Source organism: Seriola aureovittata, chromosome 12 (genome assembly GCF_021018895.1).
Source record: "Seriola aureovittata isolate HTS-2021-v1 ecotype China chromosome 12, ASM2101889v1, whole genome shotgun sequence".
Lineage (NCBI taxonomy): Eukaryota > Metazoa > Chordata > Actinopteri > Carangiformes > Carangidae > Seriola > Seriola aureovittata.
The window spans coordinates 25,233,048-25,253,015 of NC_079375.1; the positions used below are offsets into that span (position 1 = coordinate 25,233,048).

Here is a 19,968-nt window from a genome sequence, read left to right on the forward strand (position 1 = left end):
TTATTAGTTTGGGGTCTGAAAAACTGGAAACCTTTGCTTTCCTCTAAGACTCACACAAGGCATGGATGTACAAATCAGAGGTATTGAACATAAAACAAAGAAATTTAAAGCATCACAGCACGAGTTTATAACTATAAAGATTAGACCTATCACCACGTCCAGCACATATTTATTCCTGGAGGCAAGTGATTCATCCCTATACATAATAAATAAATAAATATATATGATCATTTTAAACTTATTTGTCCTGATAAATGTTAAGACACACGTCACCAAACAATTTCCCCTTTGCTACGTTTTTTAGCACAAGAAATCTGAAGCAAACTCTTATCCAACGAATTACCACGTCACTAAAACATACATTATTAGTTTGGGGTCTCTGGCATGTGAAAAAGCTTTGTTTTCCTCTAAGACTAACACAAATCAGAGGTATTCAACATAAAAAAAGATTAGACCTATCACCACATATTTATTCCTGGAGGCAAGTTATTCATTTATCTACGTATTAAATAAACAAATATGTTAATTAAAAACTTGTTTGTCCTGATAAATGTTAAGACTATTACAAACTATTTTCCCTATGCTGAGAACAGTGGCCCTGGATATCGGTTTGTATTGTGCTTCCAAACAGGTTTCTGGCTGCTATTGTGTTTATCTTATATATTATATCATTCCATTTAAACACTTAAAAAAATAAATTAAACATGGACTCAACAAATCACAGTCTAATTGACTCATATATATTTTTTTTTCCCATCCCTATATGAGAGCTTATAGACAGCTTCACACGAGCATGGCGAGGTCAGTGACCGCGCACGCTGCCTGTTTATCTGTATGAGAGGTCCTCGGGAGCGCGCCCCCCCTGGCCAAGGAAGGTGAGCGAGTGTCTGGAGGGGAGGACTCGGGAGCGCGACCAGCCGAGGGATCGATCGGATTAAACTCGATTCGAGTGAAATTAACACAAAGGAGAGAAGAGCAACGCACACTAGTCGGCGAGGTTGCGGATGCGAGACACGCCGGAGAAATATTTAATGAAAAACATAAAACTTGAACTTTTTTCCCCCTCTGTTTATTTATATTTCACACGAAAAAGGACCACGGTGGATTTTTTTTTTTTTTTCGAGCAAGCGGAGATACTAACCGTACCAACAAGGAGTTGATTTGATAAAAGAAAAACCCCAAAGTGACCGAGCTTGCTGGGTAAGCTAACAAATGCCCCCTTTTTGAATGAGTGAATTTTACATTTTGTCGAACATATTTCAGCACAAGTGCGATTGTTTGGTTGTAACCGCTGGTTCTCGATTAGAACAATTTATATCCTCTCTGAATAGTAAGTTTTCCATACTTTTTTCAGCGCTATCGGACTCTTTAATCCGCCGTGCGAGTTGAGGTTTCAGTCGAAAGGGTATTTCGTCCAGGTCCAACTCAATGGAGGGACCGTGTTCAAAGGGGGGTGCTGGTTTTTATTTCGCTTCTGTTATTATTTTTCTCATTTCACCAGAAAGTCATTGAAGGTCCATGTAGCTGCCATGCCGACATGCTAACAATAGCAAGTTTAGCTTTGCCACCCGCTGTATCGCCGCTTCGCATATACACACACACACACATACACACACACACATACACACACACATACACACGCACAACAGTCCCATTAGTCAGTTGAAAAGTGGAAAGAAAAATTTCCAGCACAACACCGAGAGCGTCTCTGTTTCCGAGCCCATCTCCCCCGGCAACTTGTTGAATTTTTGTATATCTTGAAATGTTGACTTTGATTGTGTTGTTAAAAAGTGTGTGTTAGCCCTGTTAGCTAATTGTGTTGAAGCTTCCAGGAGACACGAGGTGGCTCGAGCGTAGAGGTGAGTCACTGGCCGCCTGAATGAGCGGAGCTCTTTGGGGGAGATTCCCAGCGGAGAATACTTGGCAGATATTACCCCCAAAAAACGCTTCGCCTGGGTTGAATTAAAGTGTTTCCACATAAAAGTGTGAATAATAGTTGTATTTCCACAAAGTATGCGTGTTTTTATGGGAAGGGGGCAGTGTGAAGTGCACGTAGTAGTCGCTAGTTTTATTGGACGGAAGGGACAGAGCAGTGGAGAGGAGGGAGGGGGGGGGGAGATCTGTGAGGCCAGGCGGTCATTCCACACAACCATGTTTTTCACGTTGTTTCTAACACGATTTGTGTCACCGAAACCCCCCCTAAGTGTTCGAGGAACACCGCTGCCTTGATATGCAGCCTCGGACTGGGGAGTAAAGTGTCTTATTTTGAGGAAAAAAACCCGAGATGAGCGAGTCGTTCCTCGGTCCGGAACGACGTGCGAAATACCGCTGATAGGCTAATTAGCCGTGCTAGCCGCTGGAGGTTAGCCCAGCGCTAGGACACAGAAGTTCAGCTAGCCTGCTAGTGGGTCCTCATCCTCATTGTGTACGAGCGGCGACCATTACCCCCCCCCCACCCCCCCACCCACCTCTGGTAACCGTCGGTGCCTAGCTTTCAGGCAGGGAAATTAACTTTACGAATCTTTGGTTTCACTTTTTTTTGTCGAAGTTAAACGGCAAACTGAGATTACCTGCTCTCTATTAGGTGTTTTTTTTTTTTTTTTTTTTTCCTGAGTTGGGGCGTTTGTTGTGACAGCTTGTTTTGTAACGTCTCGCTGTATCCGGCCACCGAAGTTTGATAACCGCCATGGCTGCACTTGTTACATCGGTGCGGACGGGAGAAAAAAACGGTTCTTCCCACAACACCTGCCGGTGCTGGTCCCGCAGCGACGCGTCTCTTACGGGACACACCAACGGCTGTTTCTCTGCCGTTAGCCGGACTTTTACCGCGTGTCTGTCGCGCTGCCCTCCCGCTCCATTACGTGTGTTATAATCGGTCAACTTGCAATAATGGTCACCCTGTCGATCTCGCACAATTTTGGCCCGCGCTAAAATCACTGAAACAAACAACAACAACACCACACACACAAACAAACAAAAAAAAAACAACAACCAAAGCGTTGTTGGTCCTCAAAGCACACACACACACACACACACTCGTCGCTATTCATTCTCACATGGTGGTTTTATTCACAGTCTGACACATTCAGTGGACATGTGCTAGTTCGTTATTTTCCTCCTCCTGTCTGCTTCAGAGCCAGGAGCCTCTACCCCCACCACCTTGTGTCTGCGAGCCAAGATGGCAGCTAGTCATGTTTAGCAGGCCACAGAGGGAGAGATAAGAGGCCCCGTCCACACACACACACACACACACACACACACACACACACACACAACAGATGTTCAGCACTATTTGGTCTCTCTCGTTTGTCTCCGTCTTTTCTTGTGGTTAAAGTTGAGGCGCTCTTTCCCCCTTTTGGGCTTCAATGCTGCCTTGGTTTGTTGGACTAAACTGTAACTTGGACTAAGTTAAATTTCCTCCTATGTGATCCAGATTTAGTGACAAATCAGATATATTTTTAATGGCTTTTATTCTTTTTAAATGGTGCCTTTTTTTTTAAAGTTGTGTTGGTGACCTTGGAGTTGTTTGTCTTAACTCTGGCTGTAATCCTTGAGGGTAAAAGCACAAACGTCTCATACGTAGGCAGTAATAAGATCAATATTTCGTACTATAGAAAGTAAAGTGTTGGTTAAATGCCACTGGAAACGATTGCTTGTGTGTGATTTGTACTTAAGCCTAAAGAAATATCCGGTCCCTTGTTCTCCAAAAATTACACATTTCTGTAGTGGTATGGAGATAACTATGTGAAACATGTCGATGTTTGTCATGCCTGTGCCCATTACGCTGCCAGTGTACCTGACATCGCTTCACACACAGCCAGGGAAACCCCTGCCACCTTAAACTAGGGGTCAAATAGGGGATACACCACATGAAGCAAGGTGAGTCATACATTCAGAGTTGACTTGACATTTTTAATCACCATATAGATATATTAACCATTCTCCTGCACGCTGAGGCCGTGTTGTTCAGTCACTTTATCGTATGGAAGAGTGAATGCTGTTTGGCACACGAGTCCATCTTTGAATAAGCTGTCCCCTGGTTGTTTTTGACGATTTCACCCATTTTACAATTTGAGCTTTCAGTTTTCATACTGCGCCTGAATCGCTCGGAGCACAAGGGCCAGATTAGGAGAGGCCAAAGTTTAAAATAAGTTTGTGTGTGTGTGTGAGGGGATGAAAAGTCAGTAGTACCCCTAAAGACATTCAGAGACCACTCTAAACAAAATTACCATCAGTCTAGAGTTTTGGAGATTCTTTTATATGGTGTATGGGTGATGCAGTTTTTCTAATTTGCATACTTTGTGGGAATTGTTGTATTTATGAAGTTGCTGCAGATTTTTTTTTTACCAACTTCCTTCCTGAAAGCTGCACTTATTTTTCTGATCAGACTCCAGACTTGAAAGTAATCAGTGAAGCATCCCCTCACTATAGCCAGTGTCGGTTTGACAGTGGATCATACTGACCACCAGGTGATACTGAGCTGACATGTTCTTTCGGGAGATAGTAGATCCTGATGGACGGTCGGGCGTTGAAAGCCTGGTGTTGGGTGGCTGAGCCAGAGCACTGGTGTTTGTTAGGGTGGCCATTTTGTCTCCTATCATCATGTGTTGTTGGATGGCAGCCCTGTTAGCAGAGATGAGAAGTGGTGCTGTTGTTTGTCCCCATCACTGTTTGTCTCTTTCATCTTGCCATCTATCGCTCCACCTCCACCCCCTCACCCACCCACTCCCTCTTTGCCCTTGCACGAGCTCCCTCCTCTTCTTTCTGCTCTTCATTCACACCTTTTCTGCCTCTCTCGTTCTCTCTCCACCCCCCCCCCCCACCCCCACCCCTCCCCTACGTTCTCCCATTTCCAGCCAAGAGGTTAGCACCATGGTGAAATTCAAAACTGTTGTCATGACTGTCTTTTCTCTCTCGCTCGCTCTCTCTCATCCCTCCTTCTCACCTGTCACTCCCTCCTCTTCCCCCTTTGCCTCACTCGTCTCCCCTATCCCCCTCCTGCAGCAAGGGCCTTCTGGACCAAGTGCTCTGCCTAGAAGAGAGAGGCTGGTGTTAGTAAAGCTCTCAAGTGTTTGTGTGTGGGCTGAATGTGTTTTTCTCTTTCTCAATTTGTGCGCATGAGGGTGTTTTTACTATATTTGTGGGGTCCTACAACCAGGAGCGCACTATACTTGTCAGGTCCCACAGCGTTGTGAGTTTAAGTGGTTTAATCTTTGTTTTAAGGTTCACGTTAGGTCCTTACGAAGATATAGATGTACAAGAGGGTGTGAGGGTGTGTGTGTATACATCTGACCCATATGTGTGCTTGCTTTCTAATCCATCCTTGACCTCTCCCAGTGTTGATGTATGACACATCCTGTTTTGCCTCTTCATCCTTCTGCTCTCGTACGCCGTCTAACCCCACTGCTGCTGGGAAACAAATAAGCAAAGCTAAAAACCTGGGACATGCCACTAGAAATATTTTGGTGTGATGAATATCCCATCGCTGAGAGAAAGCAGCTTGAATCAGCTCCACAAAAAATCTCTGAAGTTTCCTGGTGCATGGCACAGATGTGGCGCCCGCCTCTCGAGTGATGCACACGGCTCGACCTCCAGTTTAGGAAGGTGGAGATGGATGGTAAGGTCAGAGAGAGGAGAGGTAAAGATGTGTGCACCTCCTTAAAAGTGTCCGGTAAACCTGTTCCCATCACGTCTCATCTTAAATGATTCTGTCGCGCTTTTTGTGCGTTATTGTTAGTTAATGTTGGTCATTATCTCTAGTGCTATCTCCAGCTGAAATATAACCCAGCTGTAGTTATAAAAACACTTCTTAGGACTTTGTTCAGGCCCTCAACGGAGGCACTTTTGATCCTCAAGAGAAAGTGTGTGTGTGTGTGTGTGTGTGTGTGTGTGTGTGTGTGTGTGTGTGTGTGTGTGGAGGGGCTCTGGCAGTTAATTGGTTGTTAGCAGGCAGGCAGGCGGGGCAGGGAAGGGAAGTGGCCAATATCTGTGAAAAAAGTCCAGACCTGCCTGTCCCATTGAGGGCATGTCAATAGCAGTGATTGATTGGGGAGATGTGGGGGTAGCACGCGGGCGAGCCTGGTCTATACTCTGTGTTTGTGTGTGTGCGCCTTCCTGTTTGCTGTTGCATAAAGACCTACGTCAGTGTGTTCAGGGTTGTGGGAAATTGATCACAAGAAGCCTTTCTTTGGAAGCTCCTCTCTTATTCATATTTTGTTTAAAAATTAAAATCTAGACCGAGAATCAAGAAAGCACGGCCTGTGATGTTCTCGTTTGCTCAGAAGTATTTCCAAAAGCTTCACGTACTTTCTCTGCACAGTGATGACGAATCTCTCAACAGCCCAAAAACCACTGGTGTTTTTTTTTTCCCAGACTCCCAGGTAGTGACAAATCCTGTAGTTTTTGAAAAGTCTACCACCTTTTTTTTTTAAATTTCTGAGTTGCAGGGTTTTCCCCCGAAGCCTGTAACAGTGGCAGGATGCTGGTGTGAAAACTAATTTGCATCACTGAGTAACTGTTTCCCCCCCTCCTCACCTGCAGCAGTTTGATCTCTGATTTTCATGTACGTTTACACCCTCCATATTGAAAATTGAGGGATTTTTAAAAAGAAAAAAGATGTCTCTGGCGTCGCTGGGAGAAAAGTGACCATAACTCAGAGTGTTCAGTAGATATCATCTTACCTGGTTGCCATGACCTTCCTCTTCACCTGAGCTGAATGTGCGCCAGATGCTGCAGCCCCTTGTTGACTGTGATATGTAAGATTATAAACTCACGGAGCACTTTATTAGGAACACTGTGCTAATACTGGGTAGTTCCTCCCCTTCTCTCTAAGTACAGCTTCAGTTCTTTGCAATATGGAAACCAGTTTGCATTGTGTAGTTAAATTCTGCCTTTTATAACTACAACTGCAGCGTCGAGCGTCGTGTTACTTCCTGTTTACACCAGCACTTGCATGCCCCTGGTCATGTGATGCAAGTAATGCTATTGCAATTTAAAAAAACAAACAAACAAACAAAAAAAAAACCCAAAAAACGCTGTATAATGCAAGTTAATTGAGGCTTATCTTATCTTATCTTATGGGCGGACATTATTCACGGAGCTCGAACGGTCGTCGTATCAGTGTGCACGTGACCTTCAACTGTCCAGTGCTGGTGAGAGCTGTGTCCGCTGCAGCTTCAGGTTTCTGTTCTTGGTGACAGGAAGTGGAAGCTGCTGTGCATTCTGGGATGCTTTTCTGCTCCCCGCAGTGGTGAAGCGTTGTTGTCTGAGTTACTGTATCTTCTTTTTTTTTTTTTCTTTTTCTGTCAGCTCCAGAATGAAATGCCGGTTCCTAATAAAACGCTTTTCTAGATCAGAGATCTGTTGTTCCCGGTCGCCAGCGAGAGCAGCTTGGGTTTCCATCCAACCGTGGCTCAAAATTGAATATTAGGAGTTGGTTGTTGACGTAAACAGCTGGGTATAACCACGGCACTAGAAGAGGAACGATGATGTTTTTACCAGAAGATCAGTCAAACCGCAACTTGATGAAAATATGGTATTTATGTTTAAGTCATTAATCTGAGGGACGTTGCCGTCTCCTCATGTTTGGATCTGTAAAGGATTTTTCTTTTTGTCTCTTCAGTGGAGCAGAAGCTTTTCATTTGGCTTTAATTGATACATCAACTTTTCCACCTCCAGACAAGATTGAATCTTTTTTTTTTTTCCCCCAGAGATTCTGTAACTTTACTCTCAGATTTTTTTTCTTTTCTTCTGCACATATTGAAGTTGCAGGTGAATGGAAACCCACCTACTGTCTGAAAACCTTACAGTGAATTCTCACAGCGATAAAACAGCTGCAGAGATCTGTTAAAGAGCCGTAGCTCTGCTTCGACTTATACATGTAGGGCTCTGGCTCTTAAAGGATTCAAAATTATTCCACTGACCTCACCGCGTACGGAGGCCGATCAGAACGTGACCCAGATTTGTCTTCCAAATCACGCATGATTTGCATCAGCTTCTTTACAGCTCGTTCTAAATGCGTTTCATACCTAGTGACCTGTTTCGTGAACGAGCGGAGATGACCAGTCACAACGGAAGCAAGGTATTCTTGAGATAAATTCCCTCCTTCATGCGCCACTGGGGTGGGGGTGGGGTGGGGGGGGTGACGAGCTGGTTTCATCTTACGTCTTACAACCCCCCCCCCCCCCATGTGTGTGCAGTGACTTGAATGAAGTTCGTTTTTGTGGGTCACTTTCTGTAGAGATCACATCGGAATCGGATCTACAGCGATCAGGTTGGCAGATTGAATCGTTCCTGACAGCTCTGTGCTTTCTGCTCTGCTCGTCGTCACCTCGTCTTATCTGAGCAGCCTTTTATAACCACACTCATTGTGACTTGCCTCTGAATTGAACCTACTTCAAAACAAAGAGCTGCGATACTGTTTGGACGTCCAGCACGAGTCGATATGAATGAATGACTGATTTTCTTTTTACCTTTTTTTTTTTTTTTTTTAAATTTAGAAGAAAAGTTTTGATAAGTTGAAGGAATTAAGAGAATTCACAGGATAATTAAAGATGTAATGATGGTTTTTTTTTTTTCCGGTGTCATACTTCTCTCGGTTTCTATTCCTCCCTCTGTCTCTCTGGTTGATTCGCTCACAAATGCGAGTGATTTCCAGAGAGTAGACAGTCAGTTTCAGAAACCGTATAACAGGTTCTTTTAGCTCAGTGAACACACACACACACACACACACACACACACACACACACACACACACACACACACACACACACTGTCTCTCGCCCTCCGCGTCCTCTGTGATCAGGCTGAGAGCTGGCCAGTGGTTTTTCCTACCACATGGTAAAGGCAGGGAACAGATTGGATAAACACAGCCCTTTCCTGCTGACCCACCCCCACTGCCCACCCCTCACCCCCCCACCTCCAAACACACACACTGCCCGACATGCACACTGCGCGCACACACACACTGTCCATTAACGAAGCAGCCGTGCGTAACATAACCAGATTTTCTCGAGCTTCACTGCTTCTCTCTTTCTTCTCTCGCTCTCTAGATCCCCTCCTCCTCCTCCACCTCCTCTTCTCTCTTCCTTCCTTCCGGGCCTCAAATCCCAGCCCCAAACACACGGCCCTGCATCCCCTCACTTGAGCGTAATTACACACACAGCTAGCCAGCTCCTGCGTGCTGTCCTCCATTTGGGAACAAAGGTATAAATTATAGCGGCTTAGATCCTAGTGGTAATGGGAGGTGGGTGGGTGCACACGTGTTCTCCAGAGGAAGAGGGAGATCACTCACTTCATGTGTCTTATTTAGGTTGCGTCTGCTGAGCTTTTGGTGTAGTTTGTTTCTTTGGCTCTGTTTTGTTTGTCTGTGCCTGCCTGCCTGCGTCTCGGAGGAAACATGGTGTTGTTGACATGGCAGAGATTTCCTGTTGTAAAGCCTGGAGGCTACAGACAGTTTAGCCGCCAAACTGTTGACAGCACAGACAGGACTGCATTCAGCCGCTGCTGGCTGATCACTCTTCCTCCTTTCTCTCGTCACCGCAGACTAAGATTGCGCACGCCATGTGATTTAGAGTTGTGCGGTCAAGTTGTGTTGTGACATTTCAGATCAGTCGCGACAGATAAAATCCGAAAATTTCCTTTTTTCTTTCTTTTTTTTGCCAAAGTTTTATTGTTTAAAATAAACAGATAAAGAAAAGGATCATTTTCCCCTCTCAGCTCTGACCCGGTGCATCTGCAAACTGTCCGCCGGATTCCTCCGACTGGGTCAGAGAGAGGCTTTCAACAATGTTTACACCTAGAAACACGAGCGTTGTGCCAAAGAGTGCCGAGCGCCTGCAGGTTCTCATTCCACACACAGTTTACACTGTGAGGTGACGTCAGAGACCGACACACCTTCGCTCAGTCTGGAAGAAGTTATTAGTTAAATCACCCGGTGTGTGGACTGGTAGAACTAGAAATTTGACACTGGGTTACTCGTCAGTGTTGACACACATTTTGACATTTCAACAGCTAACAAATGTAATAGGACAAGAAGATGACGTGCATTTAAAGTGCGCAATACTGCGATGAGCTTCTTTTTTAAAGAAATACATCTATGTGTGTGTGTTCATATATAAGTGGGACTCCGTATTGTTGTGTTTTCATTACAGTTCCTGTTTGGGTTTCTGTTAAATGAAGGCTCATCTCTAATGCTCTGCAGTGAATGGCAGTGTAATGCCTCTGGCTGCTGGAGAGGCCATTCAGTCGCACTAACTTGGCAGTGATATTCTGTGGTTTCGGCTTGGCTGAACGGACGGCCTCGATAATTGTGGTTTTGACAGAGCTGCGCAGTCAGTGTGAATTCCTGAGCCCGGCTGGTGATCGCCACTTCATTTATCAAGTCGGGCCACAGCTACACATGTTGGAGCCGCCCGGGTGATTTACGTGTTGGTTTCAGGTGAGGAGGAACTTGTGGAGCTGTTAATTATGTTGTTGGACTCCAGCGGTGACGGAATCGAACCCGGGTTTTATATTTCGTCTCTGTTTGAACTGGATAATAAAACTGTTGCGTCAAAGTTGTGATACAGTTCATCGTGTTTTGTTTTGGGACGTCGTTTGCTTGGAGTAACAACGCACAAGTGGATCAAAAGAAAGACTTTGTTCCCGTCTTCAAACTATCTCAGCTGTCTGCTGTTTATTATAGCTGCAACAATTAGTTGATTCAGTGATTATTCAATTAAAACGAATTTACTTCACTTTTCAAACCCAAGCTGCCAGACTTTTGATCGTTCTGGGTTCTCAAACATACCACTGCTTTTCTTGGTCTTATCATGGAGTACATGGACTATGTTTTGTTTTTGGGTTGTTGCTCAGACAGTTTGTTCTTTTTCACACTCAAGGTGTTTTTTTTGTTATTGTTTTATTAAACCAAAGGATCATCAATAAATTGAGAAAACAACCTGCAGTTAGTTGCAACGCTACCATCCAACCATTGTTTAGTTCATTCAGTAGCTTACATAGGCGTGTGTGTGTGTGTGTGTGTGTGTGTGTGTGTGTGTGTGTGTGTGTGTGTGTGTGTGTGTGTGTGTGTGTGTGTGTGTGTGTGTGTGTCATCATGGTAAAATCACCCTCTGTAGCAGGTAGCAGGAACAACCACAGAGCTGATTTGTGTTAAGAGAAATGACTGTGACTTAATATTTCAGTTTCTGATCAACAGGCTGATATTTAGTGTTTTTTCTCCCTCATCACACAGACTATATACTCTGCTCTTTTCTCTAATTAAATATAATAATTTTAATTTGTGTAATAAGAGTTCCTGTTGCCTTAATGACAGATTTTTACTTCTGTAGGAATATATGCAACTGATGGGGACATTAAGCAAGTCTTTAATTTCATGACCAGTCTTTACTTGGGTTGTTACGCAGCGTTGGACGAAGCACCTCCTGTGCTGGTGATGAAGTTTCCTTTATTAACTCATCATCTTCCTCTCTTGAAACTGGCCCCTGTGTTTTTTGTTTTGTTGTTTTTTGGAGGTTGAGCGTGTATAAGCCATCACCTCTGAAGACGCTGATAAACATCAGTGTGCTTTCGTGAAGCCACATAACTGAACACAACCTCTCAGTTGTCTCACTATTGCTTTCTCTTTCTGCCAGCGAGCGGCTCATTGACGGGCCTGTATGTGGTAACGAACATGCATGTATTAACCACCAAGTGTTTTTAGGAGGTGAAAGAGGAAGGCAGATTAGCACTGATGCTGTGCTACACAGCTGTAACTAACTGTTATTTTCTCAGTTAACTGGTTAATCATTTGGTCTGTAGGATGTTTTTAAAAGAAAAGTTCAAAACAAATCACAATTTCTCAAAGTTGAAATATTCAGATTATTTTTGTCGACAACCCAAAGAGATGCTAGCCAGAACGAGCCAATCAAAACCCTTTATATCGGTTCCGATCACATGCGTTTCGATCAATACTAATTCATACAAAGTGTTTACGACGACAGATGGAGATTTTTTTTTTTGAACACCCGTGTGTCACTTGATTTGTCTCCGAGGGCATACTGCATCACGGTGGCGTTGACATGTTCACGCTGAATCCAAATGTAAGGGCCCCGTGTTGGTGTGGGCGTGTTGCTACAGGAACACGAGCCGCCGAGCGCAGTGTGAAGACTTAATCAGCTGCTGAGACACTACACTACACTACACGGCAGTTTGAGTTAGTTATGAATAAGAGCTGAACAGTCGATCAAAATATTATTGATTTACGCAATATGGTCAAGTGTAATTTCCAAATCACAAACATGTCACAACCACAGACGTGCTACAGAGACACGACTAATATCACGACTCATATCCCTCAAAATAATCGCATTGATTGATTGTTTTGCACATCGTCCACCTCTATTATAGATATAGGAATAAGTTCCCCCTTTTATAAAGGATTTATAAACGGTTTATAATTAGGTTATTAATTCGGGTAACACTTTACTACTCATAAACTATTATAAACAAGTTATAACAGTTGATGCAGGCAAGATCAAGTTAATGCTTAGTACTCATTAATCTTAATAATGAGTTACTATTATAACTGGTACAAGAAGCCTTATAGTAACTCATTATTAAATGCTGATGTGTTTTACACTTTACAATAAAAGGCTCCTTTTTACCGGTTATAAATAAAGGACAGGTACAAATGCTTTTTATCTAATTTGTAACAAAATTATAACACATTTGATTTATAAAGTTTGAACAAGCTAATTAATAAACATCTTTTTATAAGAATGGTCTTATTGTAAAGTGGTGCCAGGTAAACGGTACCTGTGATGTCCAGATGAATGTGTTTGATGTCGTCCTGTCTACGGTGGTTGTTGGGACTGATATGGTCCCACCTCCTCTGGACTCCTCGCCATGTGTAGGTTACGGCAGGGGGGGGGGGGGGTGTGGTTGGCTAAATGCCTCATCCTTTGATGAGATTTGACGTCTAAATCGGCACATTGACCGTTCACCTAATTCCCTCTGCAGTAACAGCTGGGCCTCAGTGCCAAACTGTGTGTGTGTGTGTTTGCTGTGTGTGTGTGTGTGTGTGTGTGTGTGTGTGTGTGTGTGTGTGTGTTTGCTGTGAGATGGAGATGAGTGTCGGAGCTTGGGCTGAAGAGGAGTGAAGGCTTGTCTGCTCCATGACTGAGGGAGAGTTTACTCAGAGAGAATGAATCTTTTACCTTCCTACTTTTAACTAGAGCTATGATCTGATGAAAGCCCCAAGGCTCACATGCACGCACACGCACGCACACGCACGTTTATACCAGCTACAGATATTGTATATAGTAGAATTCAGTGTAATGTTGTGTGTATGTCTGGCAGAGCTGACAGGAAATCAGTTGCCTTTGTAGTAGCTTGCAGCAAAGGATGTGAAATTACACTTGATTACTCTCACCTGACACACACACACACACACACACACACACACACACGTCTTCCTGTAGTGATTGAGATACACAGGAAGTGATGTAACAGTGTTTCATAGCTGCTGCTTCCACTGCTGTGGATGTAGCAGCTGAACGCAAGTTTTGTAATGGCTATGCATGCGTTGTGTATATATACACATACATAACCATTAGAAACACACACACACATATATATATATATATATATATATATATATATATATATATATATATACACTCACAGACCCCTTTTAATTTTTCCACTTTAAAATAGAAAATTCTCATACATCACCAACGGACAAACAGAAATTTAGAAGATTTTTCAAATTAAAAAACAAACTGAAATATCACATTGACATAAGTATTCAGACACTTTACCGTGACACTTTAAATTGAGATTCGGTGCGTCCCGTTTCTCTCGGGGAGAAGGGGCCGGCCATGGTAAGAGGGGTGACCAGGAATCTGATGGTGACCGGATCCTCTCTGGCGTCTGGCGAAAGGATGTTTTTCTGCCTATTCGTCTTTACTACTTATCTATAGCTTGGTAGAAAAAAAAAAACTAATTTAATTCACTGTGCTGATTGTTGATGTTGTTCAGTACGCCTTAAATATCAATATAACTTTGACCCTTTCTTTAGCTTTCTGAAATGTCTAAAGCAACTATCTTTGACTTCCCATTGCTTACTTTCTTGTGTATAACTGCTGATACCGATATATCTGTAATTGGCTTTTAAATCAGTTGATGATATCCGATGTATCCGTCAACTGTTACTCTGGATATGCAGAAACAAGCAGTAATTTAACAAATGAATCATCATCATTCAGTTAAACATTGTTCCACATGAGTCTGGCTGCAGCGCTGGCTTTGTAGTTGAGCAGCTACTGTGGAAAATACGGTGTCAGTCTACTTTACTTAAATGCTACGTTAGCAAGTCGACCATTAGCGCACAGAGGTAATGGCATGTTACAGTATAGAATAGTAGCACTGCTAAAACATATCTGTTGAACATAATATAGTAAAGAGAAGAGTAGCACCTGTCTGAGTGGTTCAGAGAGACATGGAGGAATGAGCTTGTTAACTGGTATTTATAACAAGAATGGATGCTCCCAGCAGAAGGATGTTTTACCATTGTCATGCTAATGCTAGCTGTTGGTCAACAAAGAACAGAACATTTGGGCTACTGGTGACCAGTACTGGCAGAAAATGGTTTGTTCTCGATAATTGTTTGTTGTTAAAATGTTTAATTCCTCAAAATCTGTTCAGGAATGAAACCCTGCACAGTTTTGTCTTAATAGATTTAAGAATATCAGACAAATAATGAAATATTGGCTGATATAAGCTAATAAATATAATTTAAAGAAACAAATTAAAGTAATGTTAATGAAGTAGCTGAGCGGTGTTGGCTATAGCCTGTAGCCTACAGTTGATTTTATGCTGAAAACTGTTCTAACGAGTAAATGAATAACCGTTATCTAATTTTCTCCCACGTCAGTGTACAAAGTACAGAATAGGCGAGGAAGAGCTCGTATGATTGACAATATGTGGCTATTGACTCCTGTTCTAATATCATAATGGAAAACATTTAAAAAGGCCTGAGAAATTGGAACCACACAGGAGATCAAGCATCACATTTTGTTATCAATACACAGACACATTTTCCCATCACTCCTAATGTCTATTACATTTCAAAATGGCTGACTGGAACTAGGGGTGCCCCGATTGATTGGCAGATTTTTTCGTTGAAAATATGTGATTGGTAGATTGGCACTTTATGCTCTTCGTCACCGATCACCTTTAAACCAATCACCTGGGGTTAATACTCTGGTTTTACACGGCATTTCTCTCAGCCTCAGACACCAAACATGTCAACTGTGTTGAACTTTTAAAAAGTGTGTGAGACTGATATAACGTACGCCATCTCACGCATAGATGATCGGTATTGGCGGCTAAAAAAAATACAAACAAACTTGATTGCGGCGTCCCTAACTAGAACAGTGGAATACCACTATAAATAAACATGTGCACACTCAGACTCTCTTGTTTTTGGCTGGACAACAGCCCTCTAAACACGAACGTCCATGACTGACTGACTGACTGATGGAGATCAGGGATCAAGTTATCAAGTCATTGGTCGGTCGTTGCTCTTTCAAAATGAATTGGCACAAACAGTTTCTGTGAGGTGGCAGTTAACAGCAGCAGTGTTGCCAACATATGGAGCATTTGTAGGTAGATTTAAACCTTAGATGTTTTCTCTGTAGATGTCTATGAGCGAGAGGCGCACCTTTCTTGCATCCACTCTGTTCAGTGAGCTGCAGAGAGACGGAGACAAAATAAGAAAGGTATCCTGTCTCTTCTAACTTTCTCTCTGAACCATCATTTTAAGTAAATACATCTGAAATCTCAGATGTTGTCTTTAAGTGTTTGGTGATTCTGTCAAATGAAGTGATTTTTTTTTTTTAGGATTTTAGCAGCAGCTTGAAAGTGACTTAAAGGGCCACGTTTCGATCACTGTTTAATACGCGTTCTGCTGTCTGACAACAGACACAGCTGTATTGTGAATCCAGCTGTATTAAAATACTGTTTATATGATCACAGAGGAGAAGGGAAGCAAACAAATAAAGAACTGAAACCAGCTGATACTAGACTGAATGCAAATACAATGCAATGATGTCAGTTGTTTACAGCGCTACACAACCATATCCTCAATTTCGCACACGGTCCAGCCACATACTGGGGTTTGACGTACTCTTGTGTCTGTAGTGGTGTAAACTCTCAGTGACAGCATCATTAAAGATGGCAGGTTTTTAAATGGGGGTTGGAAAATGCTTTCCTGCAACTTCCAGCCAAAGCCATGGTTTTTCTAAATATCAAAAATACATTTAACCCAATACCTCATAGAATCCTCGTTCACCAGGCAATTACAATCGACAACAGCACTAATAGTTCATTATTCTGTTATATATTTGTGTTGCTGTTCAAGGTTTACAGGCAATAAAACAAATGGTGTAAGAAATGAAAAGCTGGTGCGCAAATCAGTTAAAACACATTCATCCCTTTTGAATAGAGCTGAAGAGAAAACATCAGCCTTGTGACAGGAAGCAGCCGGTGTTTATGTGAAATATGTCACAGTTTAACAAACACTAGCACAAACAACGCTCTTACACTGACATTCAGCTTGTTGTTTTCTGTCTTTCTAAAAGGTTCCTTTGACTGTAAATCCTGTGATAGACTAGTGAGGTGTCCAGGATGTACCGTACCTCTCGCCTGATGCATTGTGGGGTTTCGCCTGAGCATGCAGTACAGTCAAACACAGCTGTTAGCCTGCCGCTAACACTTAAGGTTTTTGCTGCCGCTGCTACAGTAACATAACATTATTAACCTCATTTGAGTGGGAGAATTAGGTATTTAATGTGACACAATTTAGTTATTGTACAAAATATTTAGTAGTAAGGTGAAATGAATAATACATGCACACTATTTCATATGAGTACGTGATCACACATACCTAGTGGTAATCTGTAATGAACCAATGAATGAAGAGGAGTGTGGAGGAGGAAAGAAATGAGCTGAAATAGGGGGAGGAGGGGAAATCTTTAGCATTAGAAGTTGGATTGGGTGTTTTGTGCAGTGCATTGAAGCAACAAGCAATCCTCCCCCGTCTCCTCCCCCGCCTCGGCCTTCAATATGGGCTCAGCTACTCGTTCACACATGCTCAGATCCACCTACAGTACCTTCACCCACAGACTGGGGGGCTGGGTTGGTCACCCGCTCCCTCAGATGTTGATTATATTTACACATCTCAATTTTTCAGATGTTTCCACACAAAGACTTTATTTAAGATAAATACTAAAGAGATATAAAGAAAGGCTTGTTGTATGCATGTTTTGTTTTCCTTTTATAGCCAGTTAAAGCAACAGACAGCACAGGCCCTTGTCTTCATACATGTGCCAGGACTGATTCACTAGCAAGTCATCCAGCTAGCTTAATGCCTTGCTAACCTAGTTGTAACCACTGACTGGCTGGTGAGTGGAAAACCTCCCTGGTCTGTTGGCTGGCTGATTGCTGGCTGGCTGGATGGCAGCTGCTGCTGTTCAAACAGAGTTGCATCTGCTGGGCCCTTTGTTCTAACACACACACATTCAATGACTTCAAGTGTGTGTTGAAAAAGAAAGAAGCTCTTTTGTTTGGTTGTAAAATGGAGGTGGGGGAGGGTTTTGGAAGGAGTGCTAATATGAAGTGTGGTGTGTTTTGGGGTGTGTGAATGAGAAGAGGTATTCTTTTTCCAATTGGGGCATGTGTTGTTTTTTTTTTTTTTCTGGGATGGTTACAACAGATTAACGTTGTTGTTTAGCAAGTTAATCTGTTGCACCTTTGCCTAACAGCTAACAGCTCATAAACCAGCTAAACAGGGACAAGCACTTTGGGGAAACTAAAAACTTTTTCTTTTTTTAAATTGTGTTTCCTCTCTGTATTGATTGTGGTTATGCTTAGTTTAAACCACGTAGACAGACTTGTAGACCTGAGCTGCATGTGGGTCCAAACAATGAGATGATAGTTGAAATCTTGCTCACCGCTACAGAAAAATACACCAGCTTTGGTTAAACTGGTGACTTGTAGTAAGATGTATTACTATATTTCTAGAAATAATTATTTATCTTTCCCTCTCTGTCTCTCTACAGGATCTAATGAGGACCATGGAGTAACAAGCTTCAAATTAGCAGCTAGCTGATTAGCTCCTCACTGCACAACACACCTCCCTCCATCTAGTCCCCTCCATCCGAGGGCCCACCACCCAGCCATGGCGGACCCAGGGATGTTGAGTTTATTCGGGGACGATGCAGGGCTGTTCTCAGATGGATTAGATGGTTTAGGAGGCTGCTTTCCTCAGCAGCCGGCCCCTGGCCAGTCCAACCCTCTAGCCCAGCAGACTAATCCCTCCCTGAACCACGAGCACCAGGGAAACAGGGGTTACCACCAGGGGATGATCCACGGTGCCGGGACTGGCCCAGGGCAGCCTAAACTGGGGCAAATGTACGACCACGGCCCCTACACAGGCTACGAGCAGTCCGGTGCCCCTGCAGGACGAATGATGGCCCAGAATGGTCCCACCCAGGGGCCGCCAAATGTGAATCCGGCCATGAATGGCATGGCTTCCCACTACCATAATAACCCAGCTAACTCTAGCAACCCCTGCCACGGGTACCCAGGTGATGCTGGCGGAGGAGGAGGTGGTGGGGGTGGAGTTTGGGGCCAGCAGCAGCAGCAGCAGCAGCAGCAGAGCAGATCAGCCTATCAGCAGCCTCCAACACAACCAGGAGGCGGCCCTAATCAGATCGGAGGCTACCAGATGTCTCAAGGCAACTATGGTGGGATGCAAGGCCCGCCCACACCCAATGCAGCTCGCATGAACCAACACTACGCTCCACAGAGCATGGCCCCCCCTCCTGCTCAGGACCCATCTCACTACCTGGGACATGTTGGAATGGGAGGGGCCCAGATGAGACACCCACAGCCCCAGCCACAACCCCAGGGCTATCCCAACATGGGTCACACACCGCGATACCCACACTCCCCATCCCGACAGCCCCAACACACCCACCAGCACCAACAGGGCATGGGGGGGTTTGGGGGAAGCCAGTACCCTGGCTATCAGGCCCAGTATGGAGCCATTGGACCTGGGATGGGCCAGAGTGCTAATACTAACATCAGTACTAACACCAGCCAGGCCATGGCACCAGGGCAGCTTGGCCAGAGGTTTAACCAGGGATCAGGCCCAGCAGCTGGGCAGCAGGGCCAGCGATACCCCCCTGCACCACCACACCAACCGCAGCCCCTTCAAACCCACTCTACCCCTATGCAGCAGCAGGCAGGACAGCAGGGCCAGCCTATGCACCCCCTAAACCACACCCAGCACCCCCAGAATGTGCCCCAGTCTCAAAACCAACCCCAGTCCCACCTTGCCCCCCCAGCTCAGGGATCTTACCCCTCCCCTTCATCCATGTCCCCCATGCGGGTTTTGGGAACCCCAACCCCTCCCCCCCAGCAGGGCAGACCCCCTAGCGCAGGACTAGCTGGGCCCCCAGAGGTTGCAGGGTACACAGCCCTGCAGTCTCCACCCAATGCTATGCCCCATCCACAGAGAACTCCCCAAACTCCTTTATCTACCCCACACCCCCAACACCAGCAGCCCCACAACATGCCCTCCAATGCAGGGCAGATGTATCCCGGCATTGGGCCACAGCGCGGACCACAGATGGGTCCAAACAGGCCTCAGCTCCAGCAACAGCAAGGTAAGCGCCACACAGCTGATGCTGTCCCATGCTGCGTTTTTATTTGGCACCAATTCAAACATTTTATTTACTTAAGTCGAAACCTCACATTAAACATTTAAAAGTTATGCAAGCTGAGATATTGACAACAACAGATAGATTTGCTGTTTTCATACCTGACATGTAGTGTGTAAATAAAAAACAGGATTAGACAGATGGTTGTGAACTAACACCAAAATGTTGGTGTGATTGTCTTGACACTAATTCTGCTGCGCCG

At 44.1% G+C, this 19,968-nt stretch overlaps 1 protein-coding gene across 1 annotated transcript in view; it reads left to right on the top strand.

Annotated features, from left to right (window-relative positions):
- Positions 1-879: 879 nt before the first annotated feature.
- The window catches only part of chd7 (chromodomain helicase DNA binding protein 7), a 72,858-nt gene continuing 53,769 nt past the window's right edge, over positions 880-19,968 (top strand). The window contains exons 1-2 of the mRNA XM_056390785.1: positions 880-1,200; positions 18,102-19,712. Of these exons, the coding sequence (XP_056246760.1) occupies positions 18,221-19,712 (1,492 nt within the window). The 5' untranslated portion in view covers positions 880-1,200; positions 18,102-18,220. The remainder of the gene's footprint in view (positions 1,201-18,101; positions 19,713-19,968) is intronic.